This window comes from Trichoderma camerunense, assembly GCF_050948025.1.
Source record: "Trichoderma camerunense strain CBS 138272 chromosome Unknown V8C40scaffold_21, whole genome shotgun sequence".
In the NCBI taxonomy this organism is placed as follows: domain Eukaryota; kingdom Fungi; phylum Ascomycota; class Sordariomycetes; order Hypocreales; family Hypocreaceae; genus Trichoderma; species Trichoderma camerunense.
Genome location: NW_028145349.1, coordinates 188,835 through 215,736, shown reverse-complemented (window position 1 = coordinate 215,736; position 26,902 = coordinate 188,835). Strand labels below are relative to the sequence as shown.

General features: G+C 50.3%; 9 protein-coding genes across 9 annotated transcripts; 5 read left to right on the top strand and 4 right to left on the bottom strand.

Moving 5' to 3' along the window:
- Window positions 1–533: 533 nt before the first annotated feature.
- Window positions 534–1,077, top strand: V8C40DRAFT_255861 (uncharacterized protein). Its single transcript, XM_083218148.1, has one exon. It carries the CDS (start codon window positions 698–700, stop codon window positions 944–946), a length of 249 nt encoding a protein of 82 aa, XP_083068629.1. The 5' UTR covers window positions 534–697; the 3' UTR covers window positions 947–1,077.
- A 733-nt stretch (window positions 1,078–1,810) lies between these two features.
- Window positions 1,811–6,520, bottom strand: V8C40DRAFT_255857 (GRAM and VASt domain-containing protein). Its single transcript, XM_083218147.1, has 3 exons — window positions 5,756–6,520; window positions 2,904–5,239; window positions 1,811–2,829 (listed from the first exon to the last, which is right to left on the bottom strand). The coding sequence occupies exons 1-3, from the start codon at window positions 6,001–6,003 to the stop codon at window positions 2,168–2,170; spliced, it is 3,246 nt and encodes a 1,081-aa protein (XP_083068628.1). The 5' UTR covers window positions 6,004–6,520; the 3' UTR covers window positions 1,811–2,167.
- An 871-nt stretch (window positions 6,521–7,391) lies between these two features.
- V8C40DRAFT_270032 (uncharacterized protein) lies at window positions 7,392–9,088 on the bottom strand (the record flags this gene model as incomplete). The annotated part of the gene is made up of 4 exons (XM_083220150.1): window positions 7,392–7,439; window positions 7,554–7,685; window positions 7,753–8,320; window positions 8,379–9,088. The coding sequence occupies 4 exons, from the start codon at window positions 9,086–9,088 to the stop codon at window positions 7,392–7,394; spliced, it is 1,458 nt and encodes a 485-aa protein (XP_083068627.1).
- A 1,329-nt stretch (window positions 9,089–10,417) lies between these two features.
- V8C40DRAFT_283154 (kinase-like domain-containing protein) lies at window positions 10,418–11,903 on the top strand (the record flags this gene model as incomplete). Its single annotated transcript, XM_083221908.1, has 2 exons — window positions 10,418–11,209; window positions 11,265–11,903. The coding sequence occupies 2 exons, from the start codon at window positions 10,418–10,420 to the stop codon at window positions 11,901–11,903; spliced, it is 1,431 nt and encodes a 476-aa protein (XP_083068626.1).
- Window positions 11,904–14,846: 2,943 nt separating this feature from the next.
- On the top strand, window positions 14,847–16,647 carry V8C40DRAFT_255851 (uncharacterized protein). Its single transcript, XM_083218146.1, has one exon. The coding sequence runs from the start codon at window positions 14,960–14,962 to the stop codon at window positions 16,493–16,495; it is 1,536 nt and encodes a 511-aa protein (XP_083068625.1). The 5' UTR covers window positions 14,847–14,959; the 3' UTR covers window positions 16,496–16,647.
- A 31-nt stretch (window positions 16,648–16,678) lies between these two features.
- Window positions 16,679–21,038, bottom strand: V8C40DRAFT_277504 (uncharacterized protein; the record flags this gene model as incomplete). The annotated part of the gene is made up of 6 exons (XM_083220967.1): window positions 16,679–17,605; window positions 17,663–18,022; window positions 18,808–19,038; window positions 19,101–20,119; window positions 20,232–20,832; window positions 20,973–21,038. The coding sequence occupies 6 exons, from the start codon at window positions 21,036–21,038 to the stop codon at window positions 16,679–16,681; spliced, it is 3,204 nt and encodes a 1,067-aa protein (XP_083068624.1).
- Window positions 21,039–22,261: 1,223 nt separating this feature from the next.
- On the top strand, window positions 22,262–23,525 carry V8C40DRAFT_255845 (chorismate mutase ARO7). The gene is made up of 3 exons (XM_083218145.1): window positions 22,262–22,481; window positions 22,567–22,627; window positions 22,691–23,525. Exons 1-3 carry the CDS (start codon window positions 22,411–22,413, stop codon window positions 23,357–23,359), a joined length of 801 nt encoding a protein of 266 aa, XP_083068623.1. The 5' UTR covers window positions 22,262–22,410; the 3' UTR covers window positions 23,360–23,525.
- V8C40DRAFT_255843 (protein-transporting protein BCP1) lies at window positions 23,362–24,495 on the bottom strand. The gene is made up of 2 exons (XM_083218144.1): window positions 24,207–24,495; window positions 23,362–24,149 (listed from the first exon to the last, which is right to left on the bottom strand). Exons 1-2 carry the CDS (start codon window positions 24,297–24,299, stop codon window positions 23,379–23,381), a joined length of 864 nt encoding a protein of 287 aa, XP_083068622.1. The 5' UTR covers window positions 24,300–24,495; the 3' UTR covers window positions 23,362–23,378.
- Window positions 24,491–26,892, top strand: V8C40DRAFT_255842 (retromer subunit VPS17). Its single transcript, XM_083218143.1, has 3 exons — window positions 24,491–25,236; window positions 25,298–25,751; window positions 25,814–26,892. Exons 1-3 carry the CDS (start codon window positions 24,796–24,798, stop codon window positions 26,671–26,673), a joined length of 1,755 nt encoding a protein of 584 aa, XP_083068621.1. The 5' UTR covers window positions 24,491–24,795; the 3' UTR covers window positions 26,674–26,892.
- The last annotated feature ends 10 nt before the right edge of the window (window positions 26,893–26,902 follow it).

The window sequence follows — 26,902 nt, the reverse complement described above, 5'->3', positions numbered from 1 at the left end:
CGTTGGATGGCTTAGTTCCAGTAGTTTTGCTCGTGAACGCTCTGCTCTGGGCTTAACCGAGGGGCAGCTGCGCCACATCCAGGTACAAGCAGAGATAAAGCTGAGGCGCAGAGTGCCGCTAGTATCTGACCATTGGGGCCCAGCATCAGATCAGGGAAGTAAACAAGTAAAGTACAGGAGTAAGTACTTTGCAAGTAATGCAGCCAGCAAAATGACGTTGACGCCGTCGTTGTTGTTCATTTGCCATCATTACGTCTCTGCAGTATCCCATCTTTCTGCTTTCGGTGTCTGTTGTCTCAGATTCGATCACGAACGGAGACTTCTTCACACCCACTTTGTTCTTGTTATTTTCCATTTTCTATTTTGACTTCTCCTTACTTCCTCAACACACGTATACAGGTTACGTACTAACTACTAACATGATACTACCCAACCATCAAGCCAAAAATACAGGGAGCAAAAAATCACCTACTGCACGCACACAAGAGCCTCCATCCCCTCTCTTCCCCCCAACCGTTTTTTAGAGCCTCCAACTTTCTTGTCTGGGCTGCCACCGCCAATTAACAAACAACCAAAACCGTGACCGCTCTTCGGGCATAATCGCCACGCCCGGCTCCCCCTTAATTCCATGTAGTCGTGACCTCCAAAATCATACAATTCGTACCATTCGAGCCGCTAAGGCCATATGTAATGCTACATGGCCAGCTCCGTGTCTCCGTCCATGTGCTTTGGCGTTTCTCTTTGCTGGCATTTGCGACGTGAAGCCACGTCAACTCGGCAACTCACCAAGTGGGGTGACTTTTTTTCTCTCTTCTTTTTCTTCTTTTCTTCTTGTTGTCCTTTTGGGCTTCCATTTTCTCACGGCGTTTGTCAGTGTTGGCAGTTCATGATTGATGCTACTACTGCAGGGCCTACTGTACGTGTGGCCTTTTGGGCGAATGTTTAGCCCCTGAGAGCCAACAAGCACAAACACTGCAAATGATTTTCTAATTTTTTAATTATTAATTTATTTTTATTTTTCCATTGTGTTTATTTTGTCTAGCCTCTTCTCTCTTTTCCTGTTCAACCTCACCTCACACCAATTTTTTTTTTCTTCTGTCTTCTTCTCTCGCGTTCCTGATCGGTACCACCGAAACACAGAATCCTTCTCGCCCTTGCACCACCACCCCAAGGCACTCTTAAACCTCCCTATTACGCAAAAACAGCCGTTCCAGTCCCTCTTACACACAAGCCACACACCAAAAAATGCCATCCTGTGGCGCCGTGTGATTTTCGCGCTAAAAAAAACATACTACAGCAATAAAGTAGCCACTTCAAGGCAACTTACAAGCCTTCACAAGGCTGACTTGGGCCTCTAGTCCCATATGTAAGACGGAGCAGGAACCCACAACAAACCAAGACTCCGTGAATCGATAAGCCCACACAGACGATGACCCGTGAATCGATTCCCGCCCCCAAAGAACTAAACTGCTTACTATTTCGGAGTGGGTTGAGGAAAATCAGATAAACAAACCCTTGAACCATTCCGTATTAGCAACGGTTGCCTCTTCAGAGTGAGATCTATTACCGCAATTCCGACTATCTAACCAAGGATGTTGCAAAAATCACCGCCGCCCATCACTCACAATCTCATCGCGTAGACCATCGCATGGCTAACGCGGCCTACTATACTTGATTCATAACGTGTGTCAGTAGCGAGTGGCGATACTTCACCTCGCTAGGTTTCTTGTGGTGACATCGTCTCGCAACAGGTAGACATTTTTAGACGTAGGATCTAGACATTTGAAATGATCAATACCTAGAAGGCTTTTTTTTTTTTTTTTGCAAAAAAACTTGTACATGCCATGTACAAACTGAACCGAAGCGAGCTCAAACTCGTTGTAACACAAGCACTGGTAGTAGTAGGAAAAAATGCCCAACCCCTCATACATAGCAAACAATTGTGATATTTCCCGCGCTGGGCTCGCCAATATACTCCGTACTCTTATATATACATAAACTAAGGAAAATACTTTGACTAAAGAAAGGGCTCAAACATATGATATGTATGCCGTAATGTGTACGCTGCGTCGGATGCGGTGACTGTGCTGTATGTGTGTGTGACCTGAACAAAGATGGTGAAAAACGAAATAGGGTGCATCCTTCTTCTTACAAAGGCGTGCAGTTGTTATAGCAGCTTGCCTCTCGCCATGACTTCTCTCAACACCTTGAGCTTCTCCTCCGTGACTCGAATCGCTTCCTGCACTTCCCGCTCGTCCATGCGCTCTTCTCTCAGCTTGTCTTCCAACGTTCGGGGGTCTGCCTCTCGCCTGCGAGCGTTCGACCGTTCTACGGAAAGCCGCTCCAGGCTCACCCGCTCTTCCAACCAGTCCCAAAGCTCGCTGTCTTCCCGGCGCCACATCTCGTCGTATGCCGCAAGACGGTATGCGCTCTGCATGGCGGGTTCATGCCCAAACGGTGCGGGGCTCTTATTGTTGTTGGGCGTAAGGCCAAACCCAAACCAAGTCGCAACCAACAACCCCACGAGGAGCCCGTAAACGATGTTGCCGGTGAGGATCGGTTTGAGGATATCGACAACAGGTTCCAGAATCGGGCGCACGGGTTCCAATAGGCCCCAGTTTGGTTCTTCCTTCTTGGCGCGTCCACTTGGGCTAATGGATTCAGTTGATGATTGCAGCGCCTTGCTCTTCTTGCCCTTCTTCTTGCCCTTTGCAGCTCCATTTCCGTTAGTAGCGGACCGCGGTCGGGCAGAGACAGCCGCCTTCAGGGCTGTAAATAAATCTTTGCAGTACTGGGCCTGACCCTCGTTGACGTTCTTCTCAATGGTACCTATATAAGATTGGTGTATTAGTAAAGCTGTAATGAAAAGCAAGAAAATTATATAAAAAGAAGAGAATACATACCCTTGAGCCAACTCTTGCCACTCCATTCTGTAGTACAGTTGACTTGCACACGGGTGGCATTGTTCTCAGCCCACGAGAGACAGTACTTGGTCTTGACGCGGAAAATGTTTCCGCTGGGGACGTCGGGGTTCTGCGTCGCCACGCTCACATTGACTGCCTTTTCATAATCAATATTGTCCACGGTTTCGGTGACAATACACTTTGTCTGCTTGGGGCCAATTGGGGCATTCAGCGGCTTGATGTAGGTGAAGCCACGAGTGCGGCTGTCTGGACCCATGCCCTTCTTGTCCTCCATCTGCAAATCAAAGCACTTTTGGTTTTCCGTAATCCACTTGCCCATCCATTCAGCAGAGGATTCACCAAATAGCATGCTGAATACCTTGCCCAGAGGAGCTGGGATGATCTCGTCGGCCAGGAACTTGTCATAGTGCGTATCGGCGTCGCCACACTCGGTCGGAGCATGAGTCGCGGGGCCCGGGAACGATCCGGCGCCGGCTGCGGGGGCTTGCCCGTCGGCCGCCGCATCAACGACAGCTGCACTGGGAGCGACAGCGCCGGATGCTTTCCTATTCGGCTTGCCGGTGTCTGCGCCGTTGCTGGTGGCGTCTGCTACCTGAGGCTCGGGGGCTCTATCGCTGTCCTCTTCGTAGAAATCTTCATCGTCATCATCATCGCTGTCCCCTTCTGAGTCGGATCCGGCTGGCGTCTCTGGTTCCAGGCTTGCGGCCTCGACGTCAAGCTTTTCGGTCTTGTCACCACCGGTGCCCTCCAGACGAACTCCGTTGAGAGTGCTAGTCAAGGTGGGATGGCCAAGCTTCCAGATGTTGACAATCAAGTCATATGTAGCATCTCTGCTAGTGAAACTAGCAAATATGTGTTTGGCATGTAGAGTTGAAATCATGAGTCCATTTTTAAACACGAGGGCAGTGCTTCTCTTCTCGACGGATACAATCTCGTCAAAGCTCATGACCAATGTCGTTGTCCACCCGAGAATGTTACTGCTAAAGCAAAGATGGCCTTCCGAGACGTATAACCGACCGTGCGCGAGAATCTCTCTCTGCAACGCACAGCTATAGTCCTCGATAAGGTAGTCATCATCCGGTACACTCTTGAAGAATGTGTGGAAATCACGGTTCCTCTTTTTACTAGCAATGGCGAATCCCGTGAGCTTTGGAGCTGGGCCTGCTGGCGCCGGCGGCGCGACCGTATTTGTGGTGGCTGTAGAGCTTCCTCGTTTCCTTTGCGAGTCGCCCTTCTCATCCTTACCGTCGGCCTGGTCAGACTGCGAACCCTCCTCGCCATTGGCCGCTTCGAATAGCGACCTGGGCCTGCTGAGGGACTCGTCGAGGACGATGTCGTCTGCGAGTCTGGGTTGGCTATCTGCTGCTGGAGCAGACTCGGACCGCGCCCGAGTGTCGTTGAGATCGGGAAATCGAGACGTTTCGAGGGCGGGCATGGCTGCTGAGGGTTCCATAATACCGAGCTGGCTCAAGCTGAGTTCTCCAGTACCAATCGTCTTAACTGCTGGCTCCTTTTTATCCATTCCGGTGCTTGACTGAGCCTCGGATGGTGGGGGTTCTGCACGGTCACCTTCTGCTTGGCTTGCGGCAGGGGATGACTGTGGCTTAGACGCCTGATTCGTCCGACTCTTGTTTCCTCCAATCCCAATGCCACCACCTTGAATGTTGCTACTAATCGTGCTGGCAGCGTTCTGGGCAACCGAGAACATAGACGAGAAGAATCCTGCGGAGTTCGGGGGTTGGACTTCGCCGATCTCAGGGGTGGGTGAGAGCGGAGCAGTGGTGATGTTGGATAGTTTGCTGGGTCCGATGCTGGCAGATCCCGATTTGGTTCTTCGATGTGCGCTTATACCCTGGGAAGAAGAAGAGGAGGAAAAGGACGTTGCATCCCCAGCTGATGCAGGCTCTGAAATGACGGGCGGTAGTTTCTTGTCTAAGTGTAGAGCGAGGGGGTTTGTTCTCTCGACGGGCGTGGGGGGCGTATTCACAATGACGGGGCGGTAATTGTCGCTGCTCGTGGAAGGTCGAGCCGAAGTCGTGAGCCTCGAGGGCGAGAATATCGTGTGCTTCTCAGGGGAGGAAGTTGTCTTGGCCGCCGCTGGTGGTTCGGGGAGCTTAGCTATCTCGCTTAGAGCCTCCTTGGACGCATTAGGAGACGTGCTCCTGGAGGATCCACGGCGGAGGCGCCGAGAGAGAAGAGATGGGCGTCGTTCTCGTTCGCGTTGAGGGTCAGGGTCCAAGTCGGTGACCTGCACGATGGGAGATGCCAGAACTGATGTCGTGGTCGCACGAGCTAGCGGGGGGCGAGAGCTGCTTCTGATTCGGTGTTAGATCTGAGGTTGCAATGCAATGCACATGGCTGGATATGGAGGGGGTTGACGGCATACGTGGGCAGAGGCGAATGAGGACACGGGAAGTGCGAATACGAGCAAAGGGAGGGAGAGCTGAAGCGTATGATTGGGCGAGAAGAAAAAAGTAGAAGAAGACGAAAAAGAACGTGGTTTAACGAGTGACGACGAATAAACAAACAAAATGCTTCAAATGGCGCAGATGAAGAAAAGAAGAAGAAAAAGGCTGGGTTGGTGTGGCGCTTTGAAGGACGTGCGTCCGAGTCTGAGCGCAAAGGTGACGGGACGGGAGAAGGAGAAGGAGGTGAAATTAACTGCAGATTGGCCGTGGAGCTTCATGCAAGGCTGCAAGGCCTGTAACTTGCGCTACCTGTCATCTTCTTTGGGCTTGCCACTTGAGCAACGATGATAATGACAATGGCGATGATGCATGCAAAGTGCGTGGTGAATTTCAGAAGAAAAAAAAGAGGACAATGATACTCACCGATCAGACTCTCCGTCCGCATCGGCGCCCCCCGACTCGTAGGACCCGAAGCTGCGACTGTCTATTTCATCATCGTCCGCAACGTTGAGCGACGCCGCATCGTCACTGTCTCGCGCAAAGTCGCGGCCATCCTCACGTCCTGATGCATCCGACTCTAGGCCTCCCGTCTTGACTCTCCGCCTGCGCTTGGCTAGAAGCTTGCCCAGGCCTCCTCCGGTGTTGCTGGTGCTGGTGCTGGTGTTGTCCATCCTCTGTTATCGCTTGGCCGCAAATGCTATGGTATAGCTGTGGCCGAGTGAGACACGGACAAGGCGGATCAGAACCGGCTGATCCAGATGCCGATGGGGAATTGAAGTTTGTTGCAAATGGAAAGGAAAAAGGAAAAGTGTGCGAATATGGTGAAGAGGTGTGAATAGCTGTTCCAGTAAGCGGTAGGCAAATCCCCCGCTCCGTATCTTTGCAGCGGGCTTCTTTTTAACTATCACAGCTCTCGGAACGTCGTCGTCGTCGCGCGACCGTTTCCAGCATGATACGATGCCGCAGTAGACGGGAGATTATATAAATAGCATCGCCCGCCGTACCGACCGACTCCTGAAATCAGGATCAGGAACTAACTTATTCACAGCCCCGTCTCCGGTTCTGCGCAATTTGCACGGGACGCTTGATCGGGGCCGAGGACACGGAGTCTCGTCCAGAAGATGCAAGAAATGGTCCGTCTGGGCTAATGACGAAACAGGACAGGGAAGCTTGTCGAGATTATGTGACGAGGCCCCCCTGGAGAGGAGAATTCGAGGTGGGGTTTCTGTGCTTCTTAGTCTAGTGCCAACATCCATGACGGAGTCGTTGAAGAAGCCTTTTGCAACTAAAGAAGCCCGCTAGGCCACCAAAGGACCAATCTGTCGTGCGTCTGTGCGAGTATGGATATACGGAGCAGTGCGAGTACACGTATGTTTCAGCACCTTGTCGGAAGATGCAGAAACCCGAAACCCGTCAACGGTTAGCGATAGTTTTATCCTTGTCCGCAGCGTGCAATTGCTTCCTGTTTGGATCTGTGCTTGATCCCTGTTATTAACCAATTGATGCTGTGGCACACGAGCAGAATAGAATGTCAACGTACGCTGCAGGTACGGTACCCCGAACTTACAGACACACGCCCGCTCTTTGCAGATCAAATCGCCGCTTTCGCCCACTTTGGGCTTGACAGTTGAAAGTCAAAAACTTTAGCTTCGCAGCATAAATCGCCTTCAGACAAGATATTTTTATGCATTCAATTCAGATTGACATGTGGAGATGTTTTTACTCGAAAGCTGAAAGAGTGCTGTCGCTTTGAAGCAATGATGATTCACCGGCCAACAACTGTCTGCTCACATACAGGTACCCTGCACCTATCGAATCAGCTCTCACAGCTGGTATTGCACCTTTCTATTGTTTCAAGGAAATAAACTCGTGTATAAGAGCATTTTTGCCTAGATGCTTTTCTAAAATGCAGCAGGAGAATTACGACAACATCTACAATGACGTCGCTATAGGTATCTCAATATCCTGACTTGAATAGGTGAAAGTGGATAGGTGAAAGAAAAACAAATAAACATGGAACCTGGAGACAAACAACACACCACTAGATACTATCTCGAGGCTAGGCTGGAGATGCTGAACCGAACCTAGGACTGCTGAGCTTCCGGCACTTGTCAATTACATTAGTTACTGCACGCAAGCCACGCCGCTGCACCTGGCCCTGCTAGGATGACGACTACGTTCTCGGAAACGCTCATCAGTCCGTAATTCTAGTCCTTCTTACCTCGGAGTCCCAGCCCTTCAGCCCATACCAGCCTTCATCGAATTTGCCGCGGGTTTCCGCAACGATCGAGTTCATGGAGCGTAGACTTGTTGTTTCTTCGTACAGACCTTCGTAGTGGCTGTGGCCCGACCTCTGCGGAAGTGAGATTCAGGACGCCCGACGCTGAATTCTGCCCTCGAGACTTGCGCCTACCACTGACTCTGCGTCTCTTGTTGGTCACATTTCCATCGGCTGCTTCTTTTGTTGAAGGGGAGACGGGAGGAGTCGGATCGGATGCCGTGTTTTCTATCTTCTGCCGCTTCCGTTCCTGATTACCTTTGTTGTCATCATCGCCGTCGTTGGTTCCGGATCTCCTTTTAGACTTTGCAACAGTGGGCTGTCGTACAGAAGAGGCGACAGGCGGCGCGGCAGGTGCTGGGCTTTGCGTTCTCTGGCGCTTGCGTCTGTGATCAACATCATCTTCAATGGTATCTTCATCGCCGTCAGACCTGCGTCTCTTTACCGAGCCTTCAACGGCACTTTGTATAGAGGGAGCATCGCCTAGAAGTGTAGGCACCGGGATTTGCGTTCTCTGGCGTTTATGTTCACGATCGTCATCATCCTCATGAAAATTGACTCGCTTCCTCGAGTTTCCGGGAATAGTTTGCTTTATAGAAGAGGTGTTTGGCGATGCTGTAGTTGCTGAGATGTGTCTAAAAGGACCCTTTAACAGCCGACGTCCATATCCATGATGGCCCATGTCTTCCTCGTCAGACGAATTTATTTCCCTAATCAGGTTTGAGCTTCCATCCAACGAGTGAAACAATCAGGGAGGGCGGTACCAACTGTATGTCTTTTGCTCTCTTCTCTCTGTAGTCTTGCTCCTCCTTTAACTCTCTTTTTGACTCAATATAAGCTTCAAGATCTTCCACTGCGTAGAAATGATCAGTGTCTCCCCAACGCTGCGTTTTACTACTGGGGGAATAAGGCAAAGGAGAACCCTTATGGCCAATAGAACCTGCATAGTCGATACAATCCTCATAGTCGCTAGAGCCTTGCACCTCTTCGTCATCTGGTTTTTGTGCCTCATCTCCAAAGTGAGCAATAGAGTTATTCGACACATCATCTCCTGCCCTGTCCGCCTCCCAACCGAGAACGTTGCCCCGTAAGAGGGACACGAAGTACTCAAAGCAACCCGTTCTGCCGGCATTGAGAGCTGCATGTCTAGCAGCCCAGCATGGAAATCGGCCTTTATCCCATACAGTAGCTTCGGTGATATCATTAATCAAATCTAACAACTCTTCTTCCCGTTGTTTATTCCTTTTAATGAAGAGCTTTTCAAATTCCGCTTCATTGGTAGCAACTTCCGCTATCGCTGTTGCAGTCTTGAAGTATTCATCTTCGCCCAACATCGGGATTTGCATGGTGTTGAATCGACGCCAGTAATTTCCCCAGAGCTCTCGAGGACCACCAAGATGTTTGCCGCCGATTTTCTTGCACCAAGCATCGTTTCGAGTTTTTTGCATAGTCACGTCCGGAACTTCGAATAGCGTCATTTTGCTAAGTGTCGGCCTGGACATGTGGACATGAGTTTGCAGGGCGTTTCAGTGAAAGCTATCCGTGGACGTCTTCCATCCATTGGATCCATGGACGGATCCTATATATGAGCTGGGCCTTTGTTCGGTCAGTAAGCCATGAAGCACAATTTCGGCCACTAACTCTTTAGTACAGCGCTTAATCCCCCAAGTTTTAGCGCCCGGAATCGAGATTCTAGCGCTACATAACTCTTTGTTCGATGAAGGCTGGGACCTTAGGGGCTCAATGCATGTGGATCTTAATTCAGTCTGCGAACAGGCACACTTCAGCAACCTGTTGTGAGAGAGTTCTTTTGAGTCCTCATCGCATCAGGCGGCATCTTTCCCCATATATCCTGCGGGTATCGGCTTCATGTGATGCACACCTTTGTTTGTAGAAAATCAGGCAGAGGCAACCAAAGTATGTACTTTGGACGTCATAGTAATGTCCTCAGGGCTCAGGTACCCGTGTGCTAATAGCCGCCAACTTATTTCGCATGTGTACCACGGCGACTACCTTATCTCTTTGAAGCTCTGAACGCTTTCTTTGTTCACACCACTGTACCTGTCTAAACTTGAGCCATAACATCTCCAGTGCTTGGACTCACTGTCTCAGTCCACAGACCTGTTAGAGTTAAAGTAGCTCAGAGTACATAGGGGAGGTTTGTGAGAATCATCTATGAAGGACCCTGATTGCCTCACCTCGTTGATTGGCCCAATGTCAGCGAGGTCATACAAACAATCTGCCTTTGGACCTTCAAAGAGATGCACGGGATGCAGGTCTCACTTGACTAAAAATCTACAGAGCTGGGTATCGATTGGATAGGACTGCCACTTGGCACCTTGTGAACACCCACAACCCCATGTTCCGTACCTGTTCATACAGACTATGTATATAAAGATGCTTATATATTCCCTCAAAGAGTTCTGGTTGTCCTGCCTTTGGACTACTAAAACATACATATCTCGACGAGAATCCCTTGTTGAGGTGGTATGATAAAGAATCTTGGTATCATGTCTCTTCCGCATAAAGTGTCACTGTCCCCTCTAATGCAGGACGAGCCACGCATCGCGGATATCAAAAGATCTCTGGCGAATAATAAAGAAGAAGAAGAAGAAGAAGAAGAAGAAGAAGAAGAAGAGGAGGAGGAGGAGGAGGAGGAGGAGGAGGAGGAGGAGGAGGAGGATAAGATAACCTAGATCACCACCCTTCTTAGAAATTCGGTACTGAGATCAGGAAATGCTCGAATTCTCATACACTCTGATCACGACAATCGTGGCAGTGGCTTGTGGACTAATTGTCCGGGGGGAATGACTCTTCTTCCAGAGAGAGTCCGTGGTATAAGAATCTTCGCTGTTCCCCAGACAATTCACGACGTGGACTTTCTTATCCAATTTCCCACGCTGAATAACCTGTGGTTTCAGATAATTTATGATCCTGGGAGCGATGATTGTCTTTTTGTCAATCATTCGTCCGAAAGCATACAACTTTTCAGACCTGGTACCCCCTACACCTCCTTTGCTGTCGAGGAGAAAGAAAGCCGATCGATCCGGCCCGGGATTTGGAGAGTCGCAGTACACCCGGGGTCAGATGGCTATGATGTTTTCGAGTTTTTCCTAAATGAGAGATTGTTCAATGTCTCCATTTACGAAGCAAATATATCGCCAACAAAGCGAACTGCAGATACTGATGCTGAGAATCCGACAAAGCGGCAGAGGTTGGGAGACAACACCACGGCAGAAGCTATCGAGACGCAATCTACAAATGGCCTGACAATAGAATGGGAATCTACCGATGCTGATGCGACATCTACTCGAGAAATTGTGCGCAAAGCTGCCGTCCCACTTCTGGATCTGAAGGATCGGGAGACGGCTGCTGTCGAAGCTCTGCATGATATCAGTTCTGAATCATATCGACTCCAACGGATCAGGCAACTAGGACATACAATCAATACCTCTGTCTTTTCCTGTCGACATTCTAGAATACCTAATCAACGGCTGGTCGTAAAAGTCCTTAGGTACTATGGTGTCTCAGCCCTTGATCTTCCACAAGTCGTTAGTCAATGGAAGACAGAGAAAATCCTACTCGAAAATTTGAAACATGTAAGTACATATTCATACACACGAGATTGAAAGCTTTCCATCTAATCCCTTTTAGAGAAACATTGTGTCGCTGGAGGCCTTCGATGGCCGTATGTTTGCACTCTATTTAGAACTTCTCCCATTATCTCTCGACCGCGGAATTCAATCACCCTTTACGAAATCCGATGCTCATAGGATCCTCCTCGATATTTCATCCGCACTTTCTTATCTGGCAAATCTGCAAATAGCCCACAATGACATCAAACCAGGCAATATCGCCTACAGCCCTCAGCGCGGCGCAGTACTTTTCGATTTTGGCGCGGCTTGCCATTTAAGCAAAAAGCCGAACATCGGAACAGCTTGGTATCTCCCCCCCGAGTTTATCGAGAATCACGGCCGCGGCTTGCCAGGCGACATCTGGGCCATGGGTGTCACAATGCTATATGTGCTTCAGAAGATTGGAATCCCCGAAGAAATCGCAAAGAACTGGGATATTGGGGAATTATTCCGGGCTTTTGCGGAGGAAAACGCTGCAAAAGTTCAGATGAGGGAATGGCTGGAGTTTATTGCTCAGAAGAGGGCGGAATTGGACCGAAAAGACGGTACGGGGCTTGAGAATGCAGTGTACCAGATGCTTGATGGGAAACCGAAATTGAGAATCGTTGCTAAAGATATTGTAGAAGTACTTAAAGTGACGAAAGAAGTGAGGAACTAAACTAGGACGGAAACCAACCTATATTAAAGGAGTGTAATATCTGTTGCTATATCTGAATAGATGCGATATCAATATCTATATCTAAATAGATGCGATATCTATTTCTATATTCCCTTTAAAACGAATGTACTGTCTATTTCTATCTATTTCTATCTACTTCTACCTATTTAAAGAATGTAATGTCCGTCTTAGACTCCAATGTCCCTTGTTTTCTGTATTTCATGCGAAAAATGCTCAAACGCTCCGCCTGTAGCTTGGTACCGTTTACCCTTCTCTTTGAACGCGTTGACGATAAGTATCATCTTTGTCCTGTTTTCCAAATGCCAGTCTCGTAGACATATTTAAACCATATTTATTTGTTCTTTCCTTTCCTTTATTTTTTCCTTTTCTGTATCCATTCTGTGTCTAGCCGTAGCCCTTTTTTTTTTGATAAGAGTTTTTTTTTAAAAAAAAGATTTGATAAGAGATATTTTTCATAGATTTGAATGTGTAGATCCGGCGGTAGATGATACATCGTTGATAGAAATGTTATTGTTATTCCTAGTGGAGATAGTCAGTTCATAATAGCTACTAATGATTACTGCTACTCACGCAAAAGCTTTTCAACATCAACCCACTGTCGATGAGCTTGTAGATAGTCTCTTGGTGTTAGAGGAAGATCTTTCCAGCCAATGTGTAAAAAAGTGTCTAAGCAGCACAGTATTACGCCTTTGACGAAGATATTCTTGAGCCTCTAACACGCTTTCATCGATGACGAAGTCGTCGTCGAAAGATTCGACGGACATGCTCTTGACTGATTGTGTTTGTCTTGCTGATTGAGGCATAGCTGTATGATGTAATGCTTAAACTATAAGAAGGTAAAGTATTATGTATATAGAATAGTCGGTCTGTGTTGTAGTTGTCTGTAGGCAATGGTAAAATTATGTGGCGATTGAGGTGGGAAATAGCTGTCTATTTATACCTGTTCATTCGACTCTGGATGAGAGTGTCTTCGAGCAACCACCGAGATAGTTTTATAAACAAAAAGGTATATATACTTACTTCATACACAGATTAATACTACTTATTAGGGGTAATTTGTTCAAGACGCCCGTACAGATACCTGCGACGGCCGCCGAGGGCACTTCCAACTTCACCGCGTCCAATTCTCCCCCCTCTTTGCTCAGCTTCTGACCACTGCCCCTCCATTTTCCCCCTCCAACCAACCCCATTACTCCCCAAATTGGCAACACCCCGGAACCAACAGCTAGAAATGCACCTGTCATGCATGAGACTCAGCGAATCAAATCATATCTATGTACATGTACCTCTGCCTTGTATGCTGATGCCCTATTTCGCAAAGTATATTTACCTCTCCTGACGTGCGAATGGTGAGGTTACCGCAGCTTCGGGGGTTGCATTTTGTCATATCTTGGGTTAGATTGAATGCATTTATGGCCATCCTACTCCGAACCTCCCCACATTCTGTCGAATTTTTCACTGATTTTTTCTTTTTTCTTCCTTTTTTTTCTCTTTGATAGCGACGCGTCCGCGTTGGTAAGACGTGACAGCTGAAGGGCTTGTTTATACGTATAGGGCTTCTACGCGGCGTGGAGAGAACGCGAAGGAAACGCGCTGACTTTTCCCCAGAGTGATATGGACCATGGAGAGTTGGTGTTATACGGCTAACCGAGTTTCCTTCTTGTTCAGTCAACGAAGACGCTGCCAAAGAGTGATTCTGGAAATTAGTATCAGAGTGATGTTGATGTACACGGTCATAGGCATGGCCATCTATACATAACCTCCACATTGATTTATAAATGTATATGTAAATACTTGACACAGGAAGCAATGAATCACCCTCATGGTGGCTCAAAGAACACGTTATGCCATTGCCAACAATATGTCCAAACATCTCACGTCATGAAGTGCTTTTAGAAGATGCACCTTGCCCAGCCACTGACTGATTTGAAACGACCACTCTATCTTGGTGAATAAGAACCATGATATTGCCACAGAGGCACAGTAATTGTAAGCTAAAGATTGGTATGCCTTTGAATTTCTTATTTCCTCATCTTGCGACAAACCCCCCCCGTCTTTAAGGCCACATAATTCCAAGCTCCATGAGTAACAAGTGCCCTCACAGTTTCTTTGATACCTCCATAGCTCCAATTCCCAAAAGTATTTGTCCGTTTAAATTGTGATCTAAGAATCTGCCATGTAGAAGCATTAGGGTTTGCTGGGTACTTTAATATATACACCCCTTGACTTGTGTGAGTCTGTGCTCTTTGTGTGTAGAAGTCATGGCGATCAAAGCTCCTCTTACAGCTTACATCATCTACCTAATTAGAGCTCAAGCTATCAGATGCTAGCCTACCTACCTAGTGGCCGCTTTGGCCCCATTTGATTCAGCCATAAGATGTCACATCGCGACGGGGAACATGGAACAGTCGTGGATGAAGTATTCGTAGATCTGATTATGAACAGTGAAAAAATAATAATAAGCTTTATAATGAAATTTATATATGAGAGTCTATGTTTGCTGTGTAGAACTAGCAGCCGTGTAAATGCTGACATGTATTGAAGCAGAGCGACTTCCTAGGAAGTCGGACATTGACAGTCGACCAAACTGCGCTGGCATTTAGAAACAAAATGACAGCACAGTCACTCATACTCACTGTTAATACATCGATTACCATGTCTATTAAGTGTAACTATATTAAAGTAAAGAAAAGGTTTCCACACTCCTGCTAAGTGTTGTATAGTACCTCTAGATACTCCCTCCACTGCGGGTGGCTTGCGGCCATCGACTGTCTTTCCCGCGTATCTCCCGTCCATCGGCATGCCGTCATAAGTGGGACGCCGAAAGTGCCCGCACAAATCATGCGCACTTATGCGCACACAGTCCTACCACCAGATTAAAGTGGTATGCACATGCACTATCTTGCAACTGCAACCTCCAACCGCAAGCCGAAGCTGAAGCTTGCTCAGCTCAACCACGACGCCTCTCCCGCAAGGGGGCAAATTCTTACACCCTGAATAGACGTTTCAGCGCGTCTGCAACAATATTCGTCGATATGGAATCTTCACCGCTCACCAAAGCGCACGACCACGCGCGAGCCGCTGCCGTGGCCACTCGCCAATCCTCCGATACCACCGTGGCCATCAGCGAACACACTCTGGCCGCGGGCGAGTTTGCCAATGCCGCCAACCTGACGTCGAGCGTCGAGGCGCTCCGAACCCTCAAGCTGCTGGAGGAGCACCATAGGAAGCTGGCCGAGATCCTTAAGCTGCCTCCGGAGCAAGTGCCGCATGCGCGCGACGACGGCGAGAAGACGGCGTCGGAGAAGGATGGCGATGGCCTCGGCACCGACGCAAGCGACGCTCTCCAGGCTGCAGTCACCAAGGCCCAGCCGCCCGGCCTGTCCCAGCGCCGCTACATGCCTCGCGAAATGTCGTCGTCCATCGCCAGCAACCTTGCGTCGGCGAGGGGCATCCGGTCCAAGGATCGCAGCCAGCCGCTCAGCCCCAGCGTGTCCAACGATCAAGCTCCCGGCAACGTCGACCCCCAGGCCAAACGCGATGCTTCCAAAGCCAAGATGCAGAACATTATGGAACGCCAGACTGGTCGCCCGACTTGGGTCCCGCCCATCACTCCCGTGTCTAAGCAGCAAGAGGGAGCGGCCAACGGCGGCGCGTCCCCCAAGGTCGAGCAAGGCCCTCCCAGGGACGACGGCGGCTACACTCGCTTTTACAACACCTTTGGAAGCCTGATCAACAAGATTTCTGCCCCTCTTGCTTTCGCCGGTCTGCCGCTCATCCAGGAAGAGCCCGCCACCCCTACTGAATCTGTTATGCCCTCGTCCAGTGTCAACCTGTCTCCCTCCAAGCAGCCTCGTGCCCGTGCCTCCCCGTCCCCCAGCGCCGACCCTGATCTGTCCAAGATTTACTCAAAGGCCACCATGCGCGCCCTCGTCCGAGATGGCCACACTGCTGCTGACTCCTTCTACGTTGTTCCCTCTACCGGTCACACCATGTCTTATGCCAACATCCTCAGCTACGCTGAAAAGGAAAAGCGCCGGCTAGAAGCCTCGACCCATGGCGACTTCTTGCCTCAGGATGAAGACGACGATGACTTTGTTGATGCCCGTGAAGCCCCTGGTTCATCTGTAAGCGCCCGACGACGGATTACGCGTACTCATTCGGAAAAGGAACTGTATAATACCATCGAGGAACTTAGTCTGGAAAACAAATCGCTAAAGGATATGCTTGACAAACTTTCGAAACGCCTCCATACTTTTGAAGCTAGTGCTCAGAGTTCTGCTCTCGCTCTTGCTGAAAGTTATCGTATCATGCCTGGCGGGTCACCGCTCCCTGGGGGAAGCGGGAGAGCGAACGACGATGAACTAATACGCAAGAATAATGAACTGGAAGAACAACTCGCAGAGATGACGAAGCACATGGAACGACTTGAGAAGGACAACCGTAAGATGCAAAAGACGCTTGAAAAGTACCGTGAGAAGTGGGAGACTTTGAAGGCTGGTGCCAAGGCGAGGAGGGAGGCGCAAGTGACGGCTGAGAGCATTGAAGACGCGCGCTCGTCTCAGGTGTGATTTGATGTGCTGCTGATGCGTTCTTTTCGAAGGGGTTTATCCCCGTTTTAAGTCATTTGGCCGCTTAAGTCTGTCTCTACTTGTGTTTTGAGATTGTAGTTGCTGTAGGGCAATAGAATTGCTCTGAAATATACAAAGGTGTCATCCCTGAATGTTCTCCTGACGATGATGTGAATGCTTGATTTAATTCCACCAAAAACTGACGCTGAAGCTGATGCTCAAACTCCGAACATAATGCCACCACCCAATAGGAATCACCAACGTGTCTCCCGGGTTAAGTATAGTCTCCCAATATGGCACATCTTTCAACTCTTCCCGAATACTCTCCCAGTCATTCCCACCGTCCTCATCCCAGCCCTCCAAAACGCCAACGTCTAATTCACTAGTATTGCTCATATCAACACCATGCTCCACCCCTCTAGGCCGCAACCTTCCCGTCTCTTCAGGCGAATACAGCCTCACGTATTTCGTCCCAACAACTTGGCACAATAAATTATGATATCCATCCGTATGAAGCGGCGTTATCGTCTTGGCGGGGCCAAACCACGCGTTTAATTGGGGGACATGTACTTGCGTCTGGTTCTTGGTAGAGTCTGTAGGATGGGGCGGGACGTCGGCCCAGCAGAAATCGGGGACTTGGATGTCGTTTCGTAGGGAGGGGATTTGTTGGAAGAGGTTGTGCTGGGCGAGATAGCCTACTTTTTCGGGCTGAAGCTTCTCACTTGGTGCTGTGTCGAGGGTTGAAGTGGTGATTATGCTTGGGTCGATGTATTTTGCGAGAAAATGTTTGAACTGGATGAGTTCCTGACTCCAGCCCTCATCGACATAACTTCGTCCAATTTCAACAGGAACGAGCCTCCTCCCGCCAAACGTCCTCGAGAGGAGATACTCTGGGCTATTCCACGGCATATCTGAAAAAGCAGGCCATTCTTTCGTCAAGTCTGTAAAAACAATAGGCAGAGGTTTGCCCTGACTCTCTTCATTCATGTAATTCTCAAATTTCTCCAGCGTCCAGTTTTCATATCGCGGACAAGTCCTTTCAGCAGCGAGACTCGGTCGACCGAATGGTTCGTGAGTAGAGAATGCTGTTGTGTCCCTTTTTATGCGCTTCTGCGGCCGTTGAGTTTCTCCTTCTTCAGATGTTTCTGTTTTCTCCCAGAAACGAACGAGTAGTTCCAATGTTTTTTCGATCCATTGTTTTCCTAGAGGTTTTCCCGCGCCGCCGGCTACTATAAGTGCCCTGTCTAGACTTTCCACCACGCGATCCATGAAATTCTCATCAAACGAATCCTCTCGCGCTGCCTTCAAGATGGCGTAATATGACATGAGAATCAATGTGTCCGTGTATATCCACCTCCAGTAATACGGCAGCAAGTCAAACCGATACGCATAAAACGCCGTCATGCAAACCGATGCGAGGTCATCCAGCCTTGTCTGCAGCAAGTCTTCGTCTACGCTGATGTCTGTGTCTTGGTGTAGGGATTCATGTAGTTTGATGAGGAGCCGGGCTTGGCGTTGTATTAATTGCTGCATTGCGAGTGCTTTTAGATCTGTGGCTGTTGGTTGTGATGACTCGGGAGGCGTATTGGTTGTGGTGGTTTGAGAATCGGATGATGCGTATTGTGATGTTGCGATTGTGGCTGCAGCATCGCGGTATTGCGATAGAATTTGATCGCGTAGGGAAGACATGATGCGAGGGCGATGGATTTATGAGAAGAGGAAGAAAATATTAATTTGATATCTTAATGAAGGGATTACAATTGGTGAGTGAGGCCTCTTGATAGTGTTGAAGAGGGAGAAAAAAGTTCAAGGTGTGTGAGTAAAAGACCTTAGACCAGCCATATTCCCACCTCACTATACAGGGTACCCTACAAAGTATCAACCATTTGTGGCCTCACTACCTCACTCACTCATCGATTAATCAAACAATCCATCAATAATTTATGAAAAATAGAGATTTACATATTGTCATGTTTTAAGTTTCCTTAATTCAAAAGCCTTGTTTCAATCGTTGCCTTACATTTACTCTCAACTCATCCGTCACTTTAAAAGTTTAGATTCATCAGAATAATATTTTCATACCACACAAAAGACCTCCCCAACAACCCAAACCAAAATTTCTCCCTAACGTACAAGACAAATCGAATTTTTCGTTTCGTTTACATCGCTTGAGCTGGCGCCGACTTTATCACTTATTCTAACAAGCCCTTACCCCCACAATGGCAGGACCCTTCTAACAAGTCCATATTCCCACAATGGCAAGACTTCTAACAAGTCCATACTCCCACAATGCCGTCCCGCCTACCCTCTACCAGGTAGCCGTCTCTAACACGTACACGCTCGACGACGGCGGCATTCTTGGAGCCCTCGGACGCGGCAATGCCCGCTCCGCAGTCCCATTGCCGTCCCTCGACCTTATCGTACACCTTGACCACGTCCTCGCTGGCCGCGCTGACGATCCGTCGCGCATCAAACATCATGCTGGTGACGGGGTTGTCGTAGGCGTAAGCGTCGTAGATGGACCCTGTTCGGAGATCCCATATCTGTACAAGACGGGGTTATTAGTCAACACTATAAAGATACATATAGAAAGGGATAAGCTTACTCTGATGCTTCGGTCCAAACTGCCCGTCACTAGATGTACATCGTCAAACTGCAGACATGTCACGGCGCCGGTGTGGCCCACCAGGCTGCGGTGAACTTGGCCGCTTCGGAGATCCCACAAGCGGACCATGCCGTCTGCAGTACCGCATGCCAGCGCGGACTCAAACACTTGCAAGGCACCAACAAAGTCGGCCGTGGTTCCCTGGGCTCGGCCAGTCGGCCTCCAGGTATCGTCAGTCGTTGCAATGGCTGATGCCTGAGCGGCCGCCCACATGACGTCGAGCGTCTGAACGCAGCGGCCCTTTTCCAAGTCCCAATGCCGGATCGTCTTATCTGCTGAACCAGAAACCATAACGTCTCCTCTGAAATGAAGTGCGGTGATTTCGTCGACGTGAGATGATAGCGTAAAGAGAGCGCAGTCGTCCATGCTGCCCTCCGGAGGCTCGATGGGCTGCGCATCGGGGTGTTCAAAAGCAATGGCGTCCTCGTCATCATCGCCAGCGTCCTTGCCGCCTTGAGGGTTGTAGTGTGTCTTGCTCAAATCCCATAATCGAATGGTGGCATCCATAGAACCGGTAGCTAGAATGTTATCCTCGACCTGCAATGCTCGCACCGAGGCCGTGTGGCCCTCCAGGTAGCCCATGCACCGACCGGCATTCAGATCCCAAACCCGAACAGTATCGTCGAGTGCGGCAGTGACCAGAGTTCCGAATGGCGCATCAAAATCCATGGCTGTAATCGTATCGCGGTGGGCCCGGATTTCGCGGATGTTGGATCCCGGGGCAAAGTGCTCGTGCAAAATGGGCATGGATTTCCGGCGATGGACCTTTTTCGGTTTGCGCTGCTTGCTGTCGGCGGCGGGCAGCTTCTCGTAGACGGACTTGGACATGAATTCGGGGTCGTGGTCGTCGGCATCTCCCACTAAATCTCGCTCGTCCTTGGTGGCGGTGTTGCGCGCAATCTCCTCGGCCTCGTCGACGATGGCTTGGACTTCGTCGATTTTCAATTCGAGGTCCATGACTACACCGGGGGGTAACCAAAGATGAGCATTCATTAGATATAGAACTTGAAAGCAGAGAATGGCAAAGGGAAAATGAAAGCATTCTACTGGGGTATGGATTCAAACACCTACCATCGTGCTCGAGTGTCGCCTCGTCTTGTTCAAAGCCTGCCAACCTCTCCAGTACAATCCTACGCATGCCGTAGAGATTGGCAATCTTGTTGTCTATCTCACGGATCTCACAGCTGACCATGCTCTTGCGCACCCCCAGCAATTCCAGCTCGTGCACCATGGTCGTCTTTTCCTTCTTGAGCTGGGCCAACTTGGTCGGCGTTGCGGGTGTGTTCTCCCCCTCCTCCAGCAGTTTCCTGCCCCTCGACGGCTGTCGGCGGTGCTTCTTCCTGTCGTCAGCCAGCTCGGGGAAGCTGGCCTGGAAGCCCTGAAACAGCGAATAGGCATTCTGGTGCTCCGGAATGTTGGACAGCAGTTCGTCGGGCAGGTGGGTGAGGGCGCGGTGCTGGATCTCGGCCGTGGACAGCTTGGACCGCACAATCTCGGTCGGGCTGGACCGGGCCATGGAGAACATGCCGCGCTGGACGCTGGGGCGCTTCATCTGCTTGTGAACTTCGGCCAGGGCGGCGCGATAATGGGCTCCCGAGGCCTCTGCGGCCGGGCCCATGAGCTGGCTCGCCGTGACAGTGACCTTGCGGCTAAAGGCTTCGAGTCCTCGAGTCTGCGGGCGGAGAAGAGACACGACATGGTTAGCAGGCTGCGCTCCATGGGCAAATCGCAAAAAAGGGACGGCTCAATGCATTGGCATGGGATCTTGCGGCGGGCAGAGTTTTTGAGAGTTTTTGCCGGTTTGCGACATACAGAGATGATGGACTGCTCGTCATCGGGGCCATCGTCGAAGGCATAATGGCTCTCCGAGTCGGCCATTACTCAACGGCTGGCCCGCTGCAGGCTCAGGATTCGGGGCTCGAGGCAGCGCAAGGCAAAGGGCGAAGTTGCGTTGCGTTGGTCAAGGGAACAAGAGCAAGAGTTGGAGGGTTTGCATCGCAAAACCGGGCATGGGCTTGCGGGTGTGAAATTTGGATGACGCGCGCAGAAAATGCAAGCCCAGCATAGAAGCGGCACCAACCGGCCCCCCGGCTATTGAGTCTAGGTACATGCTGGGGCCTGCTAAAACCGCTGCTAAACTGCTGTTACTGGTCTGGATCAATTTGTACCGCCCACCCCTCTAGCTGTTCCAGCTGCCCTTTGTGTGTAAACCTTGAACCGTCCGATGGAATTGGCACCACTGTGCCGATGCATTGATGCAAGTGATTTGTGCGGGTGTCTATTTTGCATTTTCTACTTTATACTATACAACTCGCACCAGCAGCTAATCTTAAGTATTGCTACTATCAAGACAAGGTAGCATCGAGATTGATTAGCTGAGCTGTAGAACCGACGCATAAACAATCAAACGAGAAATCGGCTAGTCGAGCTGCTGTTTGCACGGCGTTTCGGCTTGTCTCTGCTAGTTCGCTTCTGCACTTAAGAATCTTTTGCCTGTGCGGTTCGCTCGATGCCCCACTGGGGGCTTTCCGGGGTTCAAGGGCAGACCCCAGCAGTTCAACCGTGAAGGATTGACTTTGAGGCTCGATCGCCAGGGGACCCTAGAAGTATGTCTGATGGATGTTTTGATATGGAGGATTTGGCAGCTATGATAATTGTCTACAAATAAAACGAGCATCTGAGCGTACTGTAGTCTGTCAAATGTTTAGGCTAGATAGTGATGGCATCAAGCTTAAACCCGTCTATTCTCAATTCCGTCCGCCAGTCTTACAGGTTCTGCAACTGTTGGCACCAACATAAACAAGTCTAAATAGCAATCCCGATGCCGTGCGACATACCAAAGCAACCAGCATTTGCTGTTTTTGGCGACAAGATCCCAATGGCAGCAGCGCCTCATTTCTTACTCGGCATGTGAAAGGCTGGGCAGCTCTCAAGCCGCGCATCTCGCAAGGATCCATCCATAGATTGAGATCTGAGCCGCCCTTGTATAGCCTTTGGTAAGCTGAACCGGCCGCTAAAGATGGGGCTTCGCTGAGTCCAGTCTTCTAGACGGCCGGTCTCGGGGAGCGGATCAATTCCGTTCCCAGCTTGACTTGACTTGACTTCATCAATCATCGGCACGCTGCTGAAAGTTTGATTTGCCCGTCAGCTTATTTTCGATTCAATCTTGCGCTGACATTTGCACTATTATTGCTGTTTCTCCAACATATTTAAATTCAGCGATATCCCCCTTTGATTGCCTCTCTTCAAGATGGATTCCGCCGTGGACATGGCCGACAGCTCTCGAGCGCTGGATCTGGCGCGCATCCGCTTCCAGCTCATGTCAGTTGGCCCGAGCTATGCAAAGCTCAGCTCTCCAAGTTCCCAAATTCGTCATTTTGCATGCGCTCTGACATGTTTCATATAGCCGACTCGAAGACACAATTTCCTTTTCCCTCATTGAGAGAGTGCAGTTTCCTCTGAACAAGGTGAGTCACAGATGCCGAGGCCCAAATACTGTTCTGTTACTGATTCGAGCTTCCTTTGTCTAGACCATCTACACGCCTGGTGCTCTCCCCATCCCTGACAGTCGCCTGAGTTTCTTCGACTGGTACTTCTCTGAGCAAGAGAAGCTGCAATCCCTGATTCGCCGTTTCGAATCGCCCGACGAATACCCCTTCTTCCCAGAGTCTGTCCAGAAGCCCATGCTGAAGCCCCTCAACTACCCCAAGATCCTGCACAAAAACGACGTCTGCGTCAACGACAAGATCAAAAAGTTCTACATTGAAACGTTCCTACCGGAAGTGTGCCCCAACTTTGGCCGCGAGGACCGAGGAGAGTCGCAGGAAAACTACGGCTCGACATCTACGTGCGACATTGCCTGCCTACAGGCCCTGTCTAGGAGAATTCACTTTGGCAAATTCGTCGCGGAGTCCAAGTTCCAGTCAGACCCTGAGCTCTACACGCAGCTCATCAAGAACGAGGACCGGGAGGCGATTGGCGAGTCCATCACCAACAGAGCCGTCGAGGAGCAGGTCCTCGCCCGTCTTCGTCTCAAGGCCGAGACCTACGGCAAGGACCCGTCGATGCTGGGAGGCGTGGAGCAGCCCGTCAAGATCAACGTGGACGCGGTGGTGTCCATGTACAAAGACTTTGTCATTCCCTTGACCAAGGAGGTTGAGGTTGAGTACTTGATGCAGAGACTCCTGCCGGAAGAGTAGAGCAAATTCATATCATCATTTATTGCGGCGCAGCTATATAGTCACCCACGGCCTTGACGGCCTCCTTGAATTTACTCGCCTCAATGAGGATCATGTGTCCAAATGTCTTGATGCCCAGCTCTTGAAACGCCCGCTTGCTGTCTGCCACTGCATCGTCCTCTTTTGTGTACCGGAAGCTGCCGTGCGCTACGGCGAATTTTTGTAGAATCTCATCCTCGGGGTGGAAGTGGTAGGTCGAAGCCTCTTCCTTGGCCTTTTTGCGTTTTCGGTCTTCCACGTCCAGCGTCGATTCCACCTCCTGATATGTCCTTGAGAAGATGAGATAGTAAGAAAACTCGTACGGCTCCTTGTCTTCTATCGCGTCCTCCACCTCTTCAACGAGCATTGTATACAGCGGCGGTGCAATCTCAGACGGCATGTTGATGAGTCGCTCCGAAAAGACGAGTCCGACGGGCTTTTGTGCGGTGATGAGCTCGGCAACGGCTGATATTGAGGGGTTGGTCTGGGCCTTGTCCACGATGTACTTGAGAATGTCCTTCATGGGCACCTTTTCTCGGTGCTCGTATGTGTTGAGAACTGTGAGCATGGCATAGGCGTCGTTGGCCTTGCCGTCAACCTTGACCGTTGAGCCAATCGTCGGTTGCGACAGGATCAGATCCGACAACGCAGACATGTTGAAGAGGTTGGCGTCGACATCGAATAGCTGTCGAAGCAATGACTTTGTGCCATGGAAGTCGATCTCGGGATCAAAGTTGAACCATTCAAAGTCCACATTGACCATGTCAAAGTCCTAACAACGTCAGCGCATCTTCCACTGAGTAGAACAGAGCGGCTTCGCTCATCTCACCTCGTCATCGCTGCTGTCCTCTTCCATTCGGTCGGCACCTGCATCTGCAGGCGGCACATCCTTGGCCTCCTCCCTTGACCTCTTTTTGCCCATTTTGGCGTGTGATTATCTGAATTGCTTTTGCGATTGATGGATTGAATGCGCTCCGCAATGACGAAGCAAGTCTTTTGGTTTCATCTCAACTGAGCTTCGATAACGAATTTTTGTTCTCCATACCCCGCGCTATACCGCATCTAGCCACGATAAGAGCTCTATGGCGGCTAATTAGACGCGATAACGTGCGCTTAACCAGCCAACCAGCGGCCACTCCCCAGACTGTGCCTCTGTTCCCACTTGGATGTCGTCGCAACTTACGTAGCCGAACTGGATCAGCAGCTTCACTGGCGGAATCTCAACTTCGCGCATCCACCCTCTGCCGAGCTTCCAATCGGGCGTTGCGGCATGAGCGACACTCAATTCTGAGAGAATCTCCATATCTAATCGCCGTATCTTATCCTCTCCTCGCAAAGGCTCATCGTGGTCTTGCTTGCCTCGCCGTTAACCCATATATTGCCGCTATACCGAGCCTTTGTTGAATCCGACCGTCACCATGGACTACAGCGCCTCTATACACGAGACCGAGGACCCGGCGGCGTCTCCCTGGGGCAACACTCCGGGCTCGTCTCCCCAGCATGACCGCACCACGTTTGCGAGCCTCACGGGAGATGCTCCTGTTCCCGCTTTCCCGTACACCCCGCAGTCGTCCAACGGCCTGGGACCAAGTGGTGACGATGTCTTTCCGCAGTCTGGCTCAATAACTCCTGCGGCCGGCGGAGGTAGCGAGCATGAAGATGCGGGATTGACTGTATCCTCAGAGTCTGGCGCTGTGCCTCAATCTGAGGCCCCCCAGTCAGTAGCTTCAACAGAGGTGCCACCAGAGGATGCGCAACAACCTCGGAAGCCTCCGCAGCCCCAATTCCGGCTGCAGGCCAAGATTACAGGCCTGGAACGAACAGGAAAGAAGGACCCGATACTGCGATTTGACGTTCACGTGAGTTGTCCTCTCTGCTGTGTTGATAGAGAGTGCCATTGATCTAACAAGCCGCTCCTAGACCAACTTGCCTCGATTCCGCACCACCCAGTACCGAGATGTCCGACGCTTGCATTCCGAGTTTGTCAAGCTTGGAGAGCACCTGATATCTGCAAACCCCGAAGCTCTGGTACCTGCTGTCCCTCCCCCTATTACATCGGCTGGCGCTGGTACAGAGGAGGATGAAAACCGAGTCAAGGCCCTGATGCAGCGATGGTTCAACTACGTGTGTGGGAACGAGGTATTGATGAGAGACGATGAGATGGTGCTTTTTGTTGAAAGCGACTTTGGCTACAGCCCGCTCGTGAAGAGAAAGCAGCCCGCAACTGGTGTTCGCAGGAAGATTTTGAAGCAGTTTGCTCCGCCTCCCGATGATACCCCTGAGCTCGCAGAGGCTCGTCCTGTCGTTAAGCTGTTCTATCTTGGTACCATGGATGCTGGTCACAAGGTCGACAAGCTTGTCAAGGCTAGGAGAGGTAAGATAACAGTGCTGATTAAAACGAGTTTATGCTACCTTGCTAATCACTATAAATCACAGGTCTTGGGCTTGTTGAGTCTGATTACGGTGTGAAGCTTGGCGCCATGCATGTCCAGGAGCCGCACCCGGGACTAGCAAATGCCTACAAGAAGCTCGGTAGGGTGATTCAGACTGTTGGAGACTACCACGCCGCTCAAGCCACGGCTGAGGCTGCCACCATCGGCGACCCATTCCAGTACCACTCGCAGGATGCCTTTATCGTCAAGGAGTCTCTCACCAACCGTCAAATCCTCATTCGTGAATTCTTGCAAGCCCAGGAGGTAACAAAAAGCAAGCTAAACGCTGCCGATCGCCTCAAGGCCAGCTCCAGTGTTAGGCGGGAAAAGGTTGACGAGGCCATCGCAGCCCTCGACGAAGCCCGAACAAACGAAACCCAGCTCTTCAACAAGACAAGTAGAGTTACCCAGAGCCTCGTTCAAGAACGCCGTCGGTGGTTCGACAGAACGGCCAGTGACCTGCGTCTGGAAATTAGAGAACTTGTCCTCCGTGAGATTGAGGCTGAGCGTCGGTCGCTAGCACTACTTGAGAGCGTGAGAGCGGATATCCGGTCCATCGATGCCTCTGGTGGTCTGAGCCGTTTGGGCCGTGAATCTCATCCTACCGTGCGACGAACGAGCCTCGCTGCCAGCCAGGGACCTAAGGGAGATGCTTGGAGCGGCGTTCCTCGTCGGTCTGACGCGACCAGCCGCACCACCTCGGGCGTCGGCAAGGTGGAGGAAGCTGAAGGTGAGGACGGCCAGGAGTCTGGTTCTGGTAAGCATGGAAGCGGACTCGGCAACTTGGTTGGTCTGGAGGAGGATGATGAGGACCGGATTGACGCGAGAAATGCGGCGAGCCGGTTGGCTACGAGCACCTTTTAAGACGCTGGTGATTTGCACCTTTTAAGATACGCTGGTGATTTTATAAGAGGGGGTGGCTCATGTTTTCTACTCAATGCCAAAGTGCGGCCGTTGTCGTTAAAATATAGTTCCAGACGAGCACATGTTTATATTCATTTTTAAGAAACGAACTTAAGAAACGAACCAAGTTGACAAGTAATTAGGAGTGTAGAAATGAAATAGAGTTGTTTTTACAAAGAATTTGAATGAC

What these genes read in the sequence shown, in the direction of transcription:
- V8C40DRAFT_255843 (XM_083218144.1), bottom strand. Translation starts at nt 24,299, where the DNA reads ATGGGCAAAAAGAGGTCAAGGGAGGAGGCCAAGGATGTGCCGCCTGCA. An exon ending in AGGACAGCAGCGATGACGAG is followed by an intron (nt 24,150 to 24,206) that starts GTGAGATGAGCG and finishes TGACGTTGTTAG; the next exon opens with GACTTTGACATGGTCAATGT.
- V8C40DRAFT_255851 (XM_083218146.1), top strand. Translation starts at nt 14,960, where the DNA reads ATGGAATCTTCACCGCTCACCAAAGCGCACGACCACGCGCGAGCCGCT.
- V8C40DRAFT_255845 (XM_083218145.1), top strand. Translation starts at nt 22,411, where the DNA reads ATGGATTCCGCCGTGGACATGGCCGACAGCTCTCGAGCGCTGGATCTG. An exon ending in CGCATCCGCTTCCAGCTCAT is followed by an intron (nt 22,482 to 22,566) that starts GTCAGTTGGCCC and finishes TGTTTCATATAG; the next exon opens with CCGACTCGAAGACACAATTT. An exon ending in TGCAGTTTCCTCTGAACAAG is followed by an intron (nt 22,628 to 22,690) that starts GTGAGTCACAGA and finishes TCCTTTGTCTAG; the next exon opens with ACCATCTACACGCCTGGTGC.
- V8C40DRAFT_255842 (XM_083218143.1), top strand. Translation starts at nt 24,796, where the DNA reads ATGGACTACAGCGCCTCTATACACGAGACCGAGGACCCGGCGGCGTCT. An exon ending in TACTGCGATTTGACGTTCAC is followed by an intron (nt 25,237 to 25,297) that starts GTGAGTTGTCCT and finishes AGCCGCTCCTAG; the next exon opens with ACCAACTTGCCTCGATTCCG. An exon ending in GCTTGTCAAGGCTAGGAGAG is followed by an intron (nt 25,752 to 25,813) that starts GTAAGATAACAG and finishes TATAAATCACAG; the next exon opens with GTCTTGGGCTTGTTGAGTCT.
- V8C40DRAFT_255861 (XM_083218148.1), top strand. Translation starts at nt 698, where the DNA reads ATGGCCAGCTCCGTGTCTCCGTCCATGTGCTTTGGCGTTTCTCTTTGC.
- V8C40DRAFT_255857 (XM_083218147.1), bottom strand. Translation starts at nt 6,003, where the DNA reads ATGGACAACACCAGCACCAGCACCAGCAACACCGGAGGAGGCCTGGGC. An exon ending in GCGGACGGAGAGTCTGATCG is followed by an intron (nt 5,240 to 5,755) that starts GTGAGTATCATT and finishes ACACCGAATCAG; the next exon opens with AAGCAGCTCTCGCCCCCCGC. An exon ending in TGGCAAGAGTTGGCTCAAGG is followed by an intron (nt 2,830 to 2,903) that starts GTATGTATTCTC and finishes AATCTTATATAG; the next exon opens with GTACCATTGAGAAGAACGTC.